The sequence below is a fragment of the Sinocyclocheilus anshuiensis genome, unplaced genomic scaffold, assembly GCF_001515605.1.
Source record: "Sinocyclocheilus anshuiensis isolate Anshui unplaced genomic scaffold, SAMN03320099.WGS_v1.1 scaffold633, whole genome shotgun sequence".
Taxonomy (NCBI): domain Eukaryota; kingdom Metazoa; phylum Chordata; class Actinopteri; order Cypriniformes; family Cyprinidae; genus Sinocyclocheilus; species Sinocyclocheilus anshuiensis.
In genome coordinates this window covers 209,916-229,953 of record NW_015539860.1, presented here as the reverse complement: position 1 = coordinate 229,953, position 20,038 = coordinate 209,916, and the positions used below count along the sequence as shown (strand labels likewise).

At 38.9% G+C, this 20,038-nt stretch overlaps 1 protein-coding gene across 1 annotated transcript in view; it reads left to right on the top strand.

Annotated features, from left to right (window-relative positions):
- Nucleotides 1–13,679, top strand: part of LOC107684912 (guanine nucleotide exchange factor VAV2-like) — a 157,842-nt gene extending 144,163 nt beyond the window's left edge. The window contains exons 14-30 of the mRNA XM_016481294.1: nt 334–419; nt 532–664; nt 1,086–1,100; nt 2,165–2,274; nt 2,361–2,462; nt 4,133–4,221; nt 4,333–4,346; nt 4,559–4,580; nt 4,860–4,987; nt 5,436–5,507; nt 5,689–5,750; nt 6,107–6,223; nt 6,327–6,414; nt 7,928–8,051; nt 12,673–12,756; nt 13,083–13,237; nt 13,318–13,679. Of these exons, the coding sequence (XP_016336780.1) occupies nt 334–419; nt 532–664; nt 1,086–1,100; nt 2,165–2,274; nt 2,361–2,462; nt 4,133–4,221; nt 4,333–4,346; nt 4,559–4,580; nt 4,860–4,987; nt 5,436–5,507; nt 5,689–5,750; nt 6,107–6,223; nt 6,327–6,414; nt 7,928–8,051; nt 12,673–12,756; nt 13,083–13,237; nt 13,318–13,365 (1,449 nt within the window). The 3' untranslated portion in view covers nt 13,366–13,679. The remainder of the gene's footprint in view (nt 1–333; nt 420–531; nt 665–1,085; nt 1,101–2,164; nt 2,275–2,360; nt 2,463–4,132; nt 4,222–4,332; nt 4,347–4,558; nt 4,581–4,859; nt 4,988–5,435; nt 5,508–5,688; nt 5,751–6,106; nt 6,224–6,326; nt 6,415–7,927; nt 8,052–12,672; nt 12,757–13,082; nt 13,238–13,317) is intronic.
- Nucleotides 13,680–20,038: the final 6,359 nt, after the last annotated feature.

Here is a 20,038-nt window from a genome sequence, read left to right as displayed (position 1 = left end):
AAAAAATCTGTGGTTTTGCTTGCAAAATCTTTCTAGAGATGCACAATAAAGACAAAAAATTAACTCCCTGTAACTATCCATATGTCAGTATTTGAGAAATCTGTCATTATTTTTGCAATTCCATTTAATGCATTCAAATGTCAATATTTACATATTCCATTTAATGCATTCAAACTTATATTTACATGTAATATTCCATATTGCATACAGGAACAATTGATGCTTGAATGTATGTCACAAAGTAATGTATAAATTCCTTGAGCCATTATGCCAGTATAAATGTATTAACTGTATCTGTGTCTGTTTGTGTGCGTGTGCTTGCGTCATTCACAGCAGGTGAAGTTAGAGGAATACGGTAGGCCAAAGATAGATGGAGAGCTTAAAGTGTGCTCTATAGTTAACCGGACCAAACAAGACAGGTACGACTGCACCTTCTTTATGTGTTTTCATATGAAACATAAAGAAATGACCTTTGACCTGTTCTGCTACAAACATATTGTGTTATCTTTTATCTGTGTTTTCTGTACCTAGATACATCTTCCTATTTGATAAAGTTGTGATTGTTTGTAAGAGGAAAGGTTATAACTATGAGTTAAAAGAGATCATCGAACTTCACTTCTACAAGATGTCTGATGACCCTATGAATAACCGTGACATGAAAAAGGTGAGAGGCCTTTGATTCGTCAGCCATCAGGCCTGTTTCAGAATAATTATTCCTGATTTTATTGCTTCTTTCAAATTGATTCAGGCAATGATCTTTATGTATTGCGTGTTAACCGTGCAAAAGCAAATAGGATGATCTGAATGTTTGCTCTGTGAATAGCACAGATGGATTGCGTTCATTATACACTTGTCCTTGAGTGTTAAAGCATGATGCTCATAATTTCAACAAATCAGAGATGATGCACTGCCCTCTTCGGTGCTCTAGTATGTGTATGTAAATGCAGAGTAGCCGATGCATTCTCCATGAATCTAGCAATCAGGAATTTTTGCATGTATATGAGAATGCATGTGTAACAGGGTCTCTCTCTCTCTCTCTCTCTCCTTTTCTCTATCCGCCTTCAATATCTTTGCATGCCTGCCAGTCGAGTGGAAAAATGGTAAGCTGAATGCTCATGTTCTCTAAGCATTGAGGTGCTGTGATTGTGCCTTTCACTTCTGTGATATTGTGATCTGTTTTCTATCATCTCATGAGATCCACAGCAGTTTTACACTGCCAGAATGTAATCATAGTGTTCACAAATTGGCAATTTAACATTTTCTGTAGGTTTAACATTGAGATGCATTTTTCAAAGTTCAAGTTATTTTTTACTTGACACAGCACGTTAAAGGGTTAGTTCACCCAAAAAGGAAAATTATCATCATCATCATTTACTCACCCTCAAGTTGATCCAAACTTATATGAATTTCTTTCTTCTGTTGAACACAAAAGAAGATATTTTGAAGAATGTTGGTAACCAAACAGTTGCCAGTAGCCATTGACTTCCATAGGATTTTGCCCTACTATGACTGCATTCTTCAAAGTATCTACTTTAGTGTTCAGCATAAGAAAGAAATTCATACAGGTTTGGAACAATTTGAGGGTGAGTAAATGATCACAGAATTTTCGGGTTTTGGGTGAACTATCCCTCTAAAGAGCCCATGAAGTCAAATTAGAGTTTTGTGACTTTTAGTCCACGTCCGTTAGCTTTGAGGTCTGTGTTAGTGTAGCATTGACAAAATTAAATTCACGCAAATTGTACAATACCATGCAAAAGTTTGGGGTCAAAGGTTTTTTGATCCAAACAAATGCTTTCTAGAAATGAGAATGTTCCTCTCACTAATACTATAGACTAGCAGTCATTAAATTGTTGGCAGCATGATGTAGCTAAAGCCTTTTGGCTATTTTCAAAAAGGGGACAATCAAAATTTCCCATCCTGTTTAAATAGAAAACTCATTAACACAGAAAGAGAATGTTAAGTGAATTCATGTGGCCTTTTGAAAATAAGTATTTGTAGCATTAGATGCAATTGAAAGGCCAAAAATGCATATACATAGACTAAATGAACAATTATAAAACAGTACATACGATTATGTGAACAACCCCTAACACATTTTCAAACCATTCTCTCTCTCTCTGTCCACCACCCGTCCCTCTATCAACCATCTTCTCTCCACCCATAGTGGTCCTATGGTTTCTACCTGATCCATCTGCAGGGGAAACAGGGCTTCCAGTTTTTCTGCAAGACAGAGGACACCAAGCGCAAGTGGATGGAGCAGTTTGAGATGGCCATGTATGTTAAAACCACATCAGTGTCAAAATTACACAGTATTTTTATTTTTGATTGCCATATCACGTGTTAATTATTAATTCATGCAGGTCAAACATCAAACCCGAAAGAGCCACTGCCAACCAGCACAACTTTCAAATGCACACTTTTGAAAAAAACACCAACTGCAGAGCCTGTAAAATGCTGCTGAGGTGAGGGCTCACACGCATAAATGCCACTTCTTCCTGAATTACAGAGGCAGCGCAGTGGACTGAGACGGGATTCAACCCATGTTACTAGGCTACTGGTCTGACCTCTATTACATGAGCTGCTTCATTGATTGGCTGTATTGACTTGTGTGAAATCATAGTGTACTGACCTAAATTTTCCACTCTGCAGCACAGGTCAGTGTGCACAATGGCTGCTAATTATAACAGCTCTGTATTTCAATCTGTGTGCAAACTGGCCTGGGATTAGTTTGGATGTTGAATGGTGTCGCTTAGTTGTGCTGACATATGGAGTCACATGGGGTGATTGTTGTGGTTGTGCTTCCAAAGCCAAGCATCACTGTTACAGTAGTTCATGCCTAGAATTTGAACAAGCCTCTAAGTAACACATTTCATTGTGTAACATGGCACACCATTTGTGCTATGGACATTAATGATGCCTGAAATTGTGTGACTTGTTAAATTCTAAGCAAATTAAATGCATGATTTTGGACCCATAGACTTGCATTAAAGTCAGGACCAGAGAACATCATAGACTTTAGATGCTGTGCACATTACATTTGGTTTTCAAATAGCATCTTTAGGACTGACTGTTCGTACCGTCAAGTGATAAAATCTCTTTCAGGCAGTGTTGTCAATATCTGATGTATCTGTTATAGCAATGATGTAAGCATAAGCACAAAGCGACTTTTTCAGAAAACAGCTTGGAATCAGCATTGACCAAGAGGATGTAAAACTGGATTTTTGAACTGGTCACATAGTTCCCTATATGAAAAAAGAGCAAGAGAAAATGAGTAAATGAGACAAAATGGGCATGTAAACATAAGAGTTCTTGTATTTTGTTGCTGTTAAAAAAAAACTGATTGCAAAAAAAATCTGATTCTTTCTGCATGAACTTGGTAGAGGGCTTTCTTTTGATATGGACCAGTTAGCAGTAACCCAGAACACCTTAGTAACTGTTTAGCAATGCTTTGGCAACTACTTACTGTACAACACCCTAGCAACATAGTGCTGGGTTATCAGTGTTGGGAAGGTTACTTTGGAAATGTAATAGGTTACAGATTACAAGTTACCCTGTTCAAAATGTAATAGTAGTGTAACTTTTTCAATTACTTTATTAAAGTAATGTAACTGATTACTTTTGATTACTTTTTGATTACTTTTCTACATTTCTAATGAATGTTTATTTGCAACTGTTAATCATTTTCAAACATTTACACCATGCAGGGTTAACCTTACAGTAGTGCTCAACAATGTCAGACTTTCAAAATCCTTCATCACTTGAATAAAGATGATCAAATTTGAACACATCCACTACAAAATCAGACTTTAGTACCACCTTTTACTTGGAGATTGATCTGAAGTTCAATGCAGATTTAAAATCATAAGAAATACATAAGTAACTGTAATTTAATTACACATTATTTCTTAGTAACTGTAACTGATTACAGTTACATTTATTTTGTAATTAAATTACGTAACGCCGTTACATGTAACTAGTTACTCCCCAACACTGTGGGTTATGCATGGGCGAGCATCATTCAAAACCATAGCGAAATCTAGTTTGGATTCATTTGAACTTCAGTAGGACCTCAGGAAATGAAGACATATTGTCATATTATATTGACAATCTCCTTCTATCATTCTTTCTTTAGGGGTATTTTCTACCAGGGATACTACTGTCCACTCTGTGGGACTGGTGCCCATAAGGAGTGTCTAGAGGTCATTACCATCTGCAAAATAAGTGAGTCTCTAACAGAAAGCTGCTTCTCAAAGAACCACGTGTACACATCTGCCCTAATTAAAGAGAACAGACCACTGACCATGCTCTCTCTCTCTTTCATTATTATTTCAGGTCCTCATGATTCGGTGAGTTTTTAGTGCCCTGTATTAATAAACTTTCATCTCTCAGATAAATTAATCATCCTCTCTCATTGACTTGAACCAAACTTACTTCTTAAAGTTTGTCCTCAATTTTGAAAAACACTTCAGGGATGTCTTAAATTATGCCTGATCTGCTTATATAAAACTATGTTACACTTTGAAGTGCGTTAAATCATAAATTCCCCTGTCTTTAACAGGAGCTGGGGCTTCCACAATCAGGTAAAAATATAAGTAAAATGTGATTTTTGTCTGTCTTTCCTGTAATCCTAATGAGGTTATGAGGTAAAATGTAGATACTGTGCACGGCTTCAGGCTGTTAAACTGAAAATTATACTTTAAAGAAATTATACATCAGCTCTCTGCTTCCATCTAGTGCATAGTTCACGCATGCAATAAATGCAGAGTGTGGGTGTGTTCTAAGAATATGAATTATAAGCATCCATGTACTTTGTTCTTTGTGCCGTTATAATGAGCTTTTTTCCCCAATGTGTTCTTAAGGTCCAAAGATGGTGGCCATCAGAAATTACCATGGTAACCCTGCCCCGCAAGGCAAAATGCCTCTCTGCTTTCAGACAGGAGATATCATTGAGCTCCTGAAGGGAGATCCAGATACATCATGGTGGGAGGTATATTATAAAATGAAAATTTACCATGTATACACAGATAACCTGCTCTGTAGTCCAAATGTTACGCTTTCCAGGTAACATATGCTAGTAAAAATAGCCATGGTGAGTAAATTAAATGTAATTGGTCAGTTGGCCTGTTTTAGAAATGATAGCATTGTTTTAAATGGTTGGAATTGCAATACATAAACAACAGTCCCTTTCTGATGTATCACAATCACAAATCACTAGTCACATTGGAGATGCAACCAAATCAGAAATACATTTTCCTAACAGGTAAGAGATATTTATGACCAGTACATTTCTTCAGTTTTCTCACACACCATTGGCAGGTCAACTTTGAACCCTGGTCATACTTAATGCAGTTTATGTAGTATAACCTGGTGTCCTGTTTTTTTGGGGCTTGCTATCCTTAATTCATTACCTGTGAATTGTTGCATTTTCGTCTCAGGGCAAACTCATCCAAACCCAAAAGACTGGCTACTTCCCCAGTTCCAGTGTGAAACCATGTATAGACCCTAAGGTACAAGTTCAAGTACAATCAAATAATTTTAACATTTACATTTTCTTAAATTATTCCTAATCTTTCTTTCCTTTCTCTCAAATATATGTATTCTAGAATTTTAGACAGTGTTCTTCACTATTAGAAATGAAACCAGGCCTTGTTGTCTCAAATCATTTTTTGATGGTTTTCTTCTCTACAGCCCTTCCAGTCATTCTCCAGCCGTCAGTCCTCCAGAGAGACAGATTACTATGTTTATCCCTGGTACTTCATTCTGTTTTAGAACTCATTGATTTTTCCATTCTTACTCATTGCATTACCAAGATACTACAAGATTTGGTTTCTTTGTAATACACTGTTCACAGTCTCATATTATATATATATTAATAATATAATTAGCTATGCTACTGTTGTTTGACCTAGTGAAATTTGCGTGGAATTACATGTGTCATAACTAGAATCAATGGTGATGATTATTGATTAGCTTTAGGCTAATTGCGAGGCTTGTTGAGTCTCTATTGTCTCTTAATAAGGTAACGACCTCTGTGAGAGTTGCTATAATGATGTACATAGTATTGAACGGTCTCGTGAATAAGGTGTGTTTTCCCTGTGGGCTTCAGGTTTGCAGGAAACATGGAAAGACAGCAGGCCGACAACCTGCTTAAGTCTCACAGCAGCGGCACCTATCTGATCCGAGAGAGGACGGCAGAGGCAGAGAGATTCGCAATCAGCATCAAGTGAGTGTTATAGGAAAGGCATGTATTCATGTCAAGAATAGAACATTCTGTATGTCTTCTTTTAGTATTTTGTCATTCACCATTGCTATGTGCCTTTTAACAGGTTTAATGATGAAGTGAAGCATATTAAAGTTATTGAGAAAGACAACTGGATTCACATCACAGAGGCAAAGAAGTTTGAAAGCCTCCTGGTAAGAGAGTTTGCAATTAAAAGTATTATGGGATTTTATTATGCTTGCATGGTGAAGACTGCACAATTAATTCACTTGAAGCACATAACATACTGATTTCTTTGCAAGTTTTACGTTGTAGATATTTTCTTTTAGTGTCTATACATATACACACTACCATTCAAAAGGTCTGTAAGATATTTTTTTTGTAAAGAACATGTATTCTGCAAACACACCTTCATTTGATCAAAAATGAGAAAAGTTTTCTATTTCAATAAATGCTGTTCTTTTGAACTTTCTATTCATCAAAGAATTCTGGGGGAGGGGGAAATGTATTATTGTTTCCACAAAAATATTTGTGACCCTGGACCACAAAACCAGTCATAAGGGTAAATTTTTGATTTTGTTTTCCCTTAATAATAAAAACCTTCATTTAAAAACTGCATGTTGTGTTCACTTGTGTTATCTTTGACTAATATTTAAATTTGTTTGATGATCGGAAACATTAAAGTGTGACAAACATGCAAAAAAATAAGAAATCAGGAAGGGGGCCAACACTTTTTCACACCACTGTACATCATCTAATAAGCTTTCCATTGATGTATGGTTTGTTGGGATAGGTCGGACAATATTTGGCCGAGATACAACTATTTGAAAATCTGGAATCTGAGGGTACAAAAAAATCTAAATACTGAGAAAATTGCCTTTAAGCAATTTAGCAGTGGGCAGCCATTTATGCTGCGGCGCCCGGGGAGCAGTTGGGGGTTCGGTGCCTTGCTCAAGGGCACCTCAGTCGTGGTACTGAAGGTGGGAAAGAGCGCTGTACATTCACTCCCCCCGCCTACAATCCCTGCCGGTACGAGACTCGAACCCGCAACCTTTGGGTTACAAGTCCGACTCTCTAACCATTAGGCCACGACTTTCCCCCAGCAACTTAAGAAATGTTTCTTGAGCATCAAGAGCATCATCATGTGATACTGAAGACGGGAGTAATGGCTGCTGGAAATTTAGCTTTGCGATCACAGAAATAAAATACATTGAAATAGAAAACAGTTATTTTAAATAGTAATGATATTTCACAATATTATTTGCTGGGTTGTTTTTGTTTTTTTAATTAAGTAAATGCAGCCTTGGTGAGCATAAGAGACTAAAAAATATTTGTAAAAAATCATACTGGCCAAACTTTTGAACAGTAATGATTTTGTGTATAAATAAAAATCTACAAACAGTGATAATGTCATTGGAATATTTGCATACTAAATTGTGATTGGTCTTCTTTCTTGAATTCGTTTTTTGTCTGTCTGTAGCCATACGCTGCACAGCTGTGTGATGCTAATTTAGCATTGTTGTTGCATTTCGCTTACACAGAACCAAAGCCTAATCTAAGCCTACCTAAAACTATAACTTTTGTCCTTGCAAATACTGATATTTCTTCTGGAAATGCAGTTACAGTTTCACAGTATCTTGATAAAGATGAAAACATCTGGAACATCAAAGTGCTGTAAGTAACTTTAGATATGTTTCTTTGTTACAGGAGCTTGTGGAGTATTATCAGAGTCATTCACTGAAAGAGAGCTTTAAGCTGTTGGACACAACATTACGATACCCTTACAAATCCAGGGAACGCTCGAGTTCTCGCACCAATACCCGCTCACCAGGTAAACATTTGCTGCCATAATCCTCTGCAGCTTTTTATCTCTCTCTTTCTACAGCTCCCTTTCTCTCTCCCATTTTTATTTTCACTCTTCTGCTTTCTTGCATTTTCTGGCACAAATTTTTTATTGAGCCCCCACCAGTCTGGCCAGCAGCCTTCCACAATCTTTGGACACGCTCTAGAAGTCTGAACAAACACACCCTGCCAGCTGGTCCCGCCCTCACATTCTGTATGCCCCGCCTCCTGGTATTTCAACTGTCAGTCATCCTTGGCTTGGTTGTCAAGGATCCGCCCACTCTGGCTGAGGCTGAGGCCTGACTGAGACTTCTGGCTCCCGGGGCCAAGTTTTGCTCAACCAGCTGAATAGGTTCCAATAAACAGATGCTTCATTAGATGTATTAAAAATGATGTGCCTTTGTTCGTTTCCAGTCAAGCTTAACTGGTATTAACTGATATTTTTATGTAAGTGCGTAAAGACAATGTCTGTTTGTGAGGGGCTAAGAATATGCTAGGCTTGAAGATCACCATATCCAACACAAGAGCTACTTAAAGGAGCCATTCAACCAAATTTTTTCATTCACTCACACTGATGTTGTTTCAAACTTGTGTGACTTAGATTTTCCATTGAACAGAAAAGGACACTGAATATTCACTGTGTTCTTTTCCAGACAATGAAAGTAACCGAAGGCTGATACACATCCACTACTGTTTAAACGTTTGGGGTCGGCAAGAATTTAAAAAAATGTTTTTTAATGAATCAAGGCTACATTTATTTAATTAAATATACAGGAAAAGCTGAAACACTGTGGAATATTATTGCTTCAGTGTGGAAAGGCCTGAAAGACATTACAAACTACAAGACACCATCCCCCAGCACTGAGGCGAATCAACAACTTGCCGAAGACCTGAATGAGTTTTACTGTAGATTTGAAACTCTGTCTCACACCCACACCCGTTCTGACAATCTCTCTACACAAACATTAACACCTCCATCAACTCCCCTCTCCCCCCCCTCCTGCACTCCAGATCAGTGAAGATAATGTGTTTCAAATCTTCAGGAAACAAAAGAGAAGGAAAGCACCAGGACCAGACGGTGTTTCACCACCCTGTCTAAAAACCTGTGCTGACCAGCTGGTCCACATCTTTTCACAGATCTTCAACAGATCACTGGAACTGTGCGAAGTCACTTCCTGCTTCAAATACTCCACCATCATCCCCATTCCAATGAAACCCAAAATCACAGGACTGAATGGCTACAGACCTGTTGCCTTAACATCTGTGGTCATGAAGTAATTTGAGAGACTGGTGTTGGCTTATCTTAAGGACATCACTGGACCCTTACTGGACTCCCTGCAGTTTGCTTACCGAGCAAACAGGTCCATGGATGATGCAGTCAACATGAGACTGCATTATATCCTACAAAATCTAGACAAACCAGGGACCTATGTGAGGATCCTGTTCGTGGACATCAGTTCGGCCTTCAACACCATCATCCCAACACTCCTCCAGACCAAACCAAAGACTATAGAATACCCAAGACATGTCACTCGTATAGTTTTGAATGGGCAAAAATGCAATGCTCAATATGGTCGCTCTATCGACGGAAGGCCCGCCTTCTGAATAAAAGAGACAATCTATAATCGGTATAAGTCATTGCGTCACTGCAGGTGCCATTAGAAGTCCTGGTTGCTATAGAAACAGTCAGCGTTCTGGAGACGTGTGCTTAGGACTGCACATGCGAACTAGCTGTTCTATCCTGAAAAAAAAGCTTTTTTAACAAAACAAAAAGAAAAACATTTATGAGACAGTTGTTGTCAGATTTCGTTGGTGATTTCAAATATGAAATTTAATCGTAAGCTTAGCGAACAGTTTTGGAGAATTTGATGTTTCCCCATTCAAAGACATAGGAGCTGCTTTCTGACAGATAGGCAACAGCTAGTGACACTGGGGAAATTCATGTCAAACAGCCGCACCTTAGTGTTTACATTCCCCCGCAAGCTCACTTGAGCGCAGCGCTACAACAGCTGGCTGATCAGATCGCAGACACAGAGCAACAACACCAGGACTCTGTTATAATAATTCTTGGGGACTTTAATAAAGCAAACCTCCACACGTTAATTGCCAAAATTCATGCCCCACCAGAGACAAAAATATTTTGGACCACTGCTACACTACAATAAACAAAGCATATTGCTCCATTCAGGCCAAAGAGGATGCCTACAGGAGTGGGGACAGAATCTTGTACAATCAGGCCAGGAACACACTGACAAAGGAGATTAGAGTGGCTAAGAGGAGCTATTCTAAAAAGCTGGAAAACCAGTTTTTAGCCAATGACCCTGCTTCAGTGTGGAAAGGTCTGAAAGACATTACAAACTACAAAGACACCATCCCCCAGCACTGAGGCGAATCAACAACCTGAATGAGTTTTACTGAAACTCCCGGTCTCATACCCCACACCTGTTCTTACCATCTATCTACACAAACATTACCACCTCAATCAATTCCCCAACCGGGGACTTATGTGAGGATCCTGTCTTCTTGTGTTCTTCAGTTTGGCCTTCAACAGCATCATCCTATTCCTAACACTCCTCCAGACCAAACTAACCCAGCTCTCTGTTCTTAGCTCTATCTGTCAGTGGATCACCATCTGACAGATAGGCAACAGCTAGTGAGACTGGGGAAATTCATGTCAAACAGCCACACCATCAGCACTGGTGCCCCTCAGGGATGCATACTCTCCCCACTGCTCTTCTCCCTGTACACCAACAACTGCACCTCTACTGACCCCTCTGTCAAGCTTCTGAAGTTTGCGGGCGACACTACAGTCATCAGCCTCATCCAGGACAGTGACGAGTCTGCTTACAGACAAGAGGTTGAGCAGCTGGTTGTCTGTTGCAGTCTTAACAACCTGGAGCTGAACACGCTCAAAACTGTGGAGATGATTGTGGAGTTTAGGAGAAACCCCCCTGCACTCCCCCACTCACCATCATGAACAGCACTGTGGCAGCAGTGGAGTCATTCAGGTTCCTGGGCACCACCATCTCTCAGGACCTGAAGTGGAACAATCACATTGACTCCATTGTGAAAAAGGCCAGCTGAGGAAGTTCAGACTGCCACAGGAGCTGCTCACACAGTTCCACTCAGCCGTCATTGAGTCTGTCCTGAGCATTTCAATATCTGTCTGGTTTGGCTCAGCTACAGAAACAGACATTAGAAGACTACAGAGGATGGTTTAGACTGCTAAAAGGATTATTTGTGCTCCCCTGCCTACCCTTCAAGAACTGTATACATCCAGAGTGAGGAAAAGGGCTCAGAAAATCACTCCGGATCCCTCACATCCAAGCCATCTCCTTTTTGAACTTGCCATCTGGTCGGTGTTACAAAGCACCTTGAACTTTTACCATTTGGCCAGTGCTACAGAGCACCGAACACCAGGACAGCCAGGCACAAGAAAAGTTTCTTCCCCCAGGCAATCTACCTCATGAGCAATTAAATGCTCTCCCCATTGTGCAATAAAAAAATAAATATATATATATTTTTTTTAATTATCTGTTGTTGTCTGTGTTTACTGAAAGCTTCTGTCACCAAAACAAATTCCTTTTATGTGCAAACATAATTGGCAATAAAGCTCTTTCTGACTTTTGACTTGTGAATCTTAATACAATTTAAAATAGCTATTTTCTTTTTAATCAATTTTAAAATGTAATTTATTTCTGCGAGGCAAAGCTGAGTTTTCAGCAGCCATTACTCCAGTCTTCAGTGTCACATGATCCTTCAGAAATCATTCTAATATGCTGATTTGATGCTCAAAAACATTTATTCTTATAATAAATTTTGAAAACAGTTGTGCTGCTTAATATTTTTGTGGAATCAGTGATACAATTTTCCAGAATTTTTTTGATGAATTAAAATTTCAAAAGAATAAAATTTTAAATATACACATCTTTACTGTCACTTTTAATCAGAATCAGAAAGAGCTTTATTGCCAAGTGTGTTTACACACACAAGGAATTCGTCTTGGTGTCAGGAGCTTCCAGATAGTACAAACATAGTGCAGACATACATATAATTTAAGGTAATAAAAACACTAATAATAAAGAGAATAGACAATAAGTTATAAATAACAATATAGTAATAAAATATAGAGAAAAAAAATGTCACTAGGCAGAAATGTGAATGTGCATATGTGCTATTTACAGATGAAAGTTTTGATGAGTTATTTACAGATGTATAGTCCTGAGGTGTGTTATGTGTTGTTCAGGTGGGATATGGCCTGGGGGAAAACTGTTCTTGTGTCTGGCCTTTAATCAATTTAATGTGTCGTTTTAATCAATTTAAAATCAATCAAGTTAATGTGTTAAAACTTACTAACTCCAACCTTCTGAAATGTAGTATGCAAGTTACAAAAAAGTAAATTTTTTATGTTGAAAAATGAATTTTGATTGTGACTGTCAGAATTCTACTTACTTTTCCACAGAACACGCCTATTCTCTCGCATGCACATACAAACACCTTGCTGACTCTGCAACCATGTCCTTGAACTTTTTTTTTTTACCCTCTAATTCTGTCGTGCCCTTCCTCTTTTATTTGTTGGCGCTCTCTCTATCCTCATACTGTCTCAGCAGCCACCTGTGCTTCCTACAACTTCTCCTTCCTCAGTCCTCAGGGCCTCAACTTCTCCTCTCAAAGCTCTGCTCCCTTCTGGTCAGGTACTGTGCTTCTTGCTTGTTCGTGCTCTTGCATCATCCATGCTGCCTTCCCAAATTCCTCTTCACTTTCAGCCCTTCATCTTCCCATCAACATGTCTTCCTGGTTGTGTTTTCATCAGTCTCATTGTTGCTCCATTAGTGCTTTAAAATCATAAAGTTCTTGTGAAAATAACCCATTAGTAGACCAACATTAGTCACAAGCTTTCATTCATTTACATCTAGCTCACAATATCATGAAGTGTCAATAAATCTGTTGTTTAAGCATTTAATGGGACTCATCATCATTTTGCATGCACTAACCTTGGGATGTTGCTGGCCTTGAACAGTATTCACACCCAGGGTAGTCAGCACAGCTGTGGCGCGATACAACTTTGCTGCTCGAGACATGAGAGAGCTGTCCCTGCGAGAAGGGGATATCGTCAAGATCTACAGCAAGATTGGTGGAGACCAAGGCTGGTGGAAAGGAGAGGCCAACGGCAGGGTAATAAAGCAAGCAAATGATCTGAAATTAAGCTTCAAATATTAAAATATGAGCAATATATTCCATTATTTTCCATTCAGATTGGATGGTTTCCCTCGACGTACGTCGATGAGGAGGGGGTGCAGTGATACTCTGGGGTCACAGATCATCCAATAAAATCCGCAGCCCTCTGAGAGGACTCTTTGGTTTCCATGGCAACATCTCATGGAAGACTTTTCGCTGGAAACATATTTTACAATGAATATTTGTACTTGTCTCCTTTCGTATGCTTTTTTTTTTCCCCCTTTCTCGGAATGTCTGTGTGATCTCTGTGAAGAAAACTGCTCTGAGTCTGCTCGTTCTCAGCGGAGGAAACTGTGAACAGAGCAGAACTTTGCCTTGAAGTGGCCAAAGGACAAGCATGGCTTTAAGTTTATACAGTAATACCTGTAAGTACCTGTAACCGGCCAGAGGGGTATAATGGGGGGTGGGGATGTATAAAATTATATATAAATATAATTTATTAAAGAGATATATCTATGATTAAAATGCAGTGTTGAACATTTGTTCAACAGCAGCACAAAGAATATATGTGAGCAGAAAAGATGCACTTTGCATTTCTTTACAGAGAGAATTTGCCTTAGTAATGGTAATGCCTTTAGAGGTGGAGGTAAAGAAATGGATTCAGACTCATCTTGCACATACACATTCGTACATCTGCCCTGTCCAGAAATACGGTGCCTTTTCGTACATGCTCTTCACTCCCAACAGAGTCTAGTTTATATAGCTGCAGCGTTAACTCCGTTCTCTAGCGGTGCACTCTCATGGCCCTATCCGCCCATTCAGCCGGATGCTGCTCAACCAGAAGACCATAAAAGAGACTGAACATTTCTTGAACTGGAATGAGCAGGTGACCAGATCTGCTTGTCATCTCACTGGAATGAAGGGGCAGCTAACCAAAAGCATTTGGTCATGGCTGGAAGTGCTTTAGCTTACTTGGACAATGAAGGATACGAGCACCATCATATCTTCCTCTTGCTTCAAGAGGATGTAAAAGTGCAATGGAGTTTCAGGAAGAGGTTCAGTGAATGCTGTTTCTGTGATGAGCATTTATTTCCATGTTCTCAGTGGTCCAAATTTGGACTGAAAAGGGAAAACCGAATGCTGTTCTGTGCACTGATTTTCATGAATACCCAGAGGTTTTTGTGAGATTTTTCTTTTCTTGTCTTCTACAAGCACATACATTTTGCCATTCCACATTTCTCGTATGCAGCCTGCCACATTACAGTATCTTGCCTTACTGGTGGACACAACTGGTGCTACAGTGCTACATATCCCTGAGTTAGGGCAGAATGTTCTTTTTTGCTGTTGTGGACGAGGAGAACCACTGCTGAAGAACCTCAGCCATCAAGTGCACTTTATATGTCCAGAGACCTTGTAACACAGGACACTACACTGCAGACATGGACATCAGCTTTGTAAATGTCACTTCAAATGCAGCTTTTGTGCCACCTCTGCATATTTTCATGATTGGTAACAGCCCTATAATGTTAATTAGTGTAAGTAACTAAAAGATGTGCCACTTTATGCAACTTAATTTTTATGAATAATTATGAGAGGAGTGCCTTTTTTGTTGTTGTTGTTTATATTTACATACCACAATATGCACAAAATAGCTCTCATTTCAGAACCGCAATATGCATATAAACATCACACTGCACAGCCCTGGACAGAGCTTTCCTGCTCAGATGGTTGAGGGTGCTAACGTCTGTGAACTTCTCAAAAGCCCAGAGTCCTTGACTGCGGCTGCTGCCTGCCAATCCCACATCTGTTCAGATGTTGTGTCCTATGAGAGGAGAAATCAGAGAGCAGGCCCAGCGCAGGGTGACTGACTCATTGAAAATCATCTCAGATGGATGGCTACCCAGTCATGCATTGAGATCTGAATGAGCTCTGTGCCACTCTGGCTCTGCCTCATGGCTGTATCTGATGGCATTGCTAAATCCCAGCGGTCAAGGCGCTATGATTGAATGGACACTGAATGCTCTGGAACGGTGTTGGCGCAGGTGCCGCCAGATTTGTGGCAGTTGGTGTGGTGGTTTGTTGGTATATTTAATGAGTTGGGTTTATGAGTTCGTGTTTTTCATCAATTCATCATGTTTCATTCCCTGCGTGTCTTTCTAGCACCAGCTGTTAAAGTGCATCATGCGACTTATGCATCTCCCTGACTTATTATTGAATGTGCGGATGAGTAGTCTGTTTGCCACCTGCGTTAAGCAAGCAGTACTCCATTAATTTTCACTGATGCAAAGGAGTTCAATAAGTCCTTTTGCTCTCTAATGCTGAAATAAGTTCTCTTCACCGTGATTTCTAATTCAGACAGTGCAGGAGAAATGATTAGAACAGCTCTCAGAATAGACAACCCCCACCCTGCCTAAGGCTTTACTACAAGCTATAATAACAATCAAGGGGAAACATGCCTTATGAGGTGCGAAAATACTGACGTTTTATATTATACACCATGGCTATGCTGTATGCCACAGTAAAAACTGTGTCCAAATGAATAGCTACATAGGAAGACGTTGCATGCTGAATATGTTGCATGCAATGTAAGGCATTATTATGAAGTCTTATTTAATATCTCACGCACACCACCATGCCCATGGCAGTTTCCATCTGGCTTTGGAGAGCTGCCGTTCTGGGTAACAATCTGTGTGCATTTGTGCTCCCCCACAAAGAAGGGGACATCTATTTCCTGTTCTGCAGCTTGACGCTGAATTGAGTTGGGATGTCATTCAGGGCTCTAGACTGCACCTACTCTAGAATGGACCTAATTGTCATAAATGTGACAATAATTAAATCTAGTCGCTAATAGCGAAAGACTGGTCAACTTTGCATGCATCCATGAGCGGTTTTGTCAGATAACATATCATCACATGCATGGCAGTTATCTACAAACAGCAACGTACACAGCGTGAGCCGTGATGTCCAATTAGCAAAGAAATTACCCTTATGCACCGTTTTGAACAAAACAAAAAATTCTCAGTCTCAGCTTTGCTTGTGTGTTAGCAGTGTGAATTATTCAGTCAGCAATACTGTGATATAGGCCTCCCTATCTATCTGTCTAATTGGACATATTGATTAGATAGATAGATGACTACCTATAAACACACAACTATCATCCATCTATAAAAGGCAAACATTTTCCTTTAATACAAAGTGATATTTATATGGCACAACATTGTTTTCATCTGGAGCCCTGGATGTGTGTCTTGAGAGAGAAATTATATGACCTAATGTCTGCTGTGTGAATCATCAGACTAATGAAAAAATACATGTGTAAGGACAGCTGTGTTTTATCCATTTCATTTCCCAGCACCCTTTTTACATAAGTATGTTTTGCATTGTAAAGTCGCTCCTCAATTAATTTGTTGATTTCAGCAAACAAACTCCTATGATAAAGGAGGTTAGGAATAAAGTGCCCTTTGTTATTTAGTGGCTTGAGGCAGTTTTAGGTATATTAATAAATGAGAGTCACCTCAGCTAGGAGACTGTCAGGAGGTTTGCACAGTTATTGTGGAAGCCACCCACCACTTGCAACGAAATGAGTTCAGGATAACACTGGCAGCACACACACGTACACATTTCCGCTCAAATGACACCCAGAATAGTACTGCTATATTCTCTCGAAGCATCTCGGTTTTAATATGCTGGCTGGCAGTGTATGTGAGGCATGTCGAGGGTGGGTTTATGGGTAAAATTCATTGTGTATGGTTGACAAGCACTTTTGTAACAGACTCTTTATGGGGCCTGTGTAATTACACACTGTATGTTACACTTGCCCCGACAGCTTTTTAGCATGACACCCCCCCGGCACATTCTTCTTGTCTGTAAATGAGACCTCCAGCATCCCACCATTATTTCCCAACAGCGAGGCAGTGAAGTCTCCTCGTAGCATTGTAAACACACACAGCCCTCTCTTTACAGCTGTGCTGGGTCGGAGGACAGGCAGGTGATTCATAGTCATCTCAAAATCAATCTCTGATGATTAGAGGGAAGGTAAAGCTGTTGTGGATGAGGGTAAATTGAATAAAAGCTACACATGTTTTTGGGAGCTTCTGAGATTTTGTTGTGTCAAAAACAGCAGATGTTGGCGAGTCTCCATCCCTGCTGTTGGCACCTCACTGTTATTCTCCTTCCTTGTGTGACTGGACGGAAGGTTGACTCATTTTGGTTGGAAATTGGCCTTGTGGAAGTGTGCTCTAATCTTCTCAATGTCCCCTTTTAGACACACTTTCATTTGAGATGGGTTTGCTGGGGCATGAAGAGAAGCATGGGCTTTGTGAGTCTTAACTTATGTATTTGTTTTTGTGCATTTAAAGGGATAGTTCACTCAAAAATTCTGTCATTTACTCGCCCTTTTGTCGCCCTTACTTCTGTCAAACAAAAACGGATATTCAAAAGAAGGCTCACTATGCGTTTTCCCGATTCAGTGGAAGCATATAGTGACCAGGGCCTCCAAAAATAAGGATGTATAGTATATCAGTACCATAGTGATTATCTATTCACTATGACTCTATTCAAGATTTTTTTTTTCATTCATTAATATTGGTCAGTATTGGATATTTGTGTATGAATGCTTATTTCCCCTATTTTTACATTTAGATTACCTTTGCCATCATCAATAATTTATTAGCACTGTTAATTAGGGCTGGGTATCGACACAAATTTCACTATTCTATTTTACTATCAATTCATTTAGATATATCAGGTACCTGATGTACAGAACATGTACATTTTCTAAAGGGAAAAAAATTACTAATGCTATAAACCAGTGATCCTCAAATCTAGCTCGCGAGATCCACTTTCCTGCAGAGTTTAGCTCCAACCCTATAATCAAACAAACCTACCTGTGATTTTCTAATGATCCTGAAGACATTGATTAGCAAACTCAGGTGTGTTTGATTAGGGTAGAGCTAAACTCTGCAGGAAAGTGGATGTCGCGAGCCAGATTTGAGGATCACTGCTATAAACTATAAAGGGAGCCCTGTCCGCTTGTTAAATATTAAAGTTTAAAATTAACAAATGACTTGTATACAAACATTTAAATTGCACATAAGGAAGTTTTTTAATAGGTCTAATAACTTTGTGAAAATATTTTTACTGATAATTTTGTTTCTAATCCAATTAGTTTTTTGATATATAAACATTTAATCAATAGCTGTCATAGCACGCTGTTTTGCTAATGTCTTTCAGCAGTGATTACATGAGACATGATACAAGTTATGTAATGTATCGTTCAACATACCTTACAATGTTTATTTCATGCTGCAACTAACAGTAAAGAGAAGAAGATGAAGAGAAGCGATCTGTCACACCACATTAAAGAGCTCCAAAACGGCATTTTGTTATTTGAATTTCTTTCTTTTTTTTATTATTTGAATTGATCAAATTTGAAAGCTGAGACTTTGTTTCATATAAAAATAACAGAGTACAAAGCTTATTGCGGTTTATTGGAGGGGAGGCACAATACAAATAATGTTTAGTTATGAGAAACGATTCAAATTGAGAATTCGATACTGTCAACCAGTCCCTATTGTGTTACTGTTATTGTTTCGTACTGTGCAGATTTTAGTTTTGTTTTTAATCTATTCAAACAGAAAATAATTAAATTAATAGTCATTTTAAATTGGCCATTTATCAGTTTACATCATAACATATCAAATTATCAGCTTGTTGGTACTGGCCAGAATTTTAATATGTATCCTATCAAAAAGTGGTCCACACAACATTTGGACTATATTGCAATAAGTCATATGATAAGTTTATATTATTATAAATATTTCCTCTCTACTGTTGCTCTTAAATGTCAAACTTAAGTATCAAAGTCAGTGTCAAACTTGCTGAAATTTGACAATTCACATGTCTTCAGCTGTTGCTGAAGGGCTGAGATTTCACAGAGGGGGGCCCCACACAATAAATAATACTTGGGCCCCTGATATATCCTAGCAAAACATCTAATTTTCCATTTCATAAAAGAAAAAGAGTTGGGTCTCACTTTATATTAAGTGGCCTTAACTACTATGTACTTACATCAAAAATAAGTACAGTGTACTTATTGTGTTCATATTGTATTGCAAAACTAAGGTTAGGGACAGGTTTGGTGATATGGGTAGGTTTAAGGGTGGGTTAAGGTGTAAGGGATGGGTCAACAGTGTAATTATAAATGTAATTACAGATATAATTACATGCAGATATTTTTCAAATATAATTGCAATGTAAAAACATGTATGTAAAATTAAAATTAAAGTTAAATGTAAGTACATAGTATTTAAGGCCACTTAATATAAAGTGGGACCAAAAGTTGTAAGAATGACATTAGGGAGAGTAAACGATGACAGAATTTGCATTTCTTTGACCATATGATTCTGATATAATACTTAGTTAAAGTGAAGGGAATTAATTATTCATGTAGCTGTATGTGTGTAAATGTGCTTGTGGAGGAGGAGCCCCTCTTCAGAGACACTCACTGCACAGTGCAGATTTCTGTGCCCCTCTCTACACGGCTGAACTGTGGAGGAGTGGGCCTGCTAGGACTTCCCACTACAATCTATGAGCTACACAGAAGAGAAATCATATACTGGCTCAAAACATCCTCTCATATAATATTTGTTATTTATTTTACCACGACTGACTTGAGAATGTTTTTTTTTTTTCAGGTAGACTAGAGCATAAGCATGTAGTCTTCTTTATGTGTGTGTGTGTGTTTGTGTGTGTGTGTGTTTGAGTGTGTGTGTGTGTGTGTGTGTGTGTGTGTGTGTG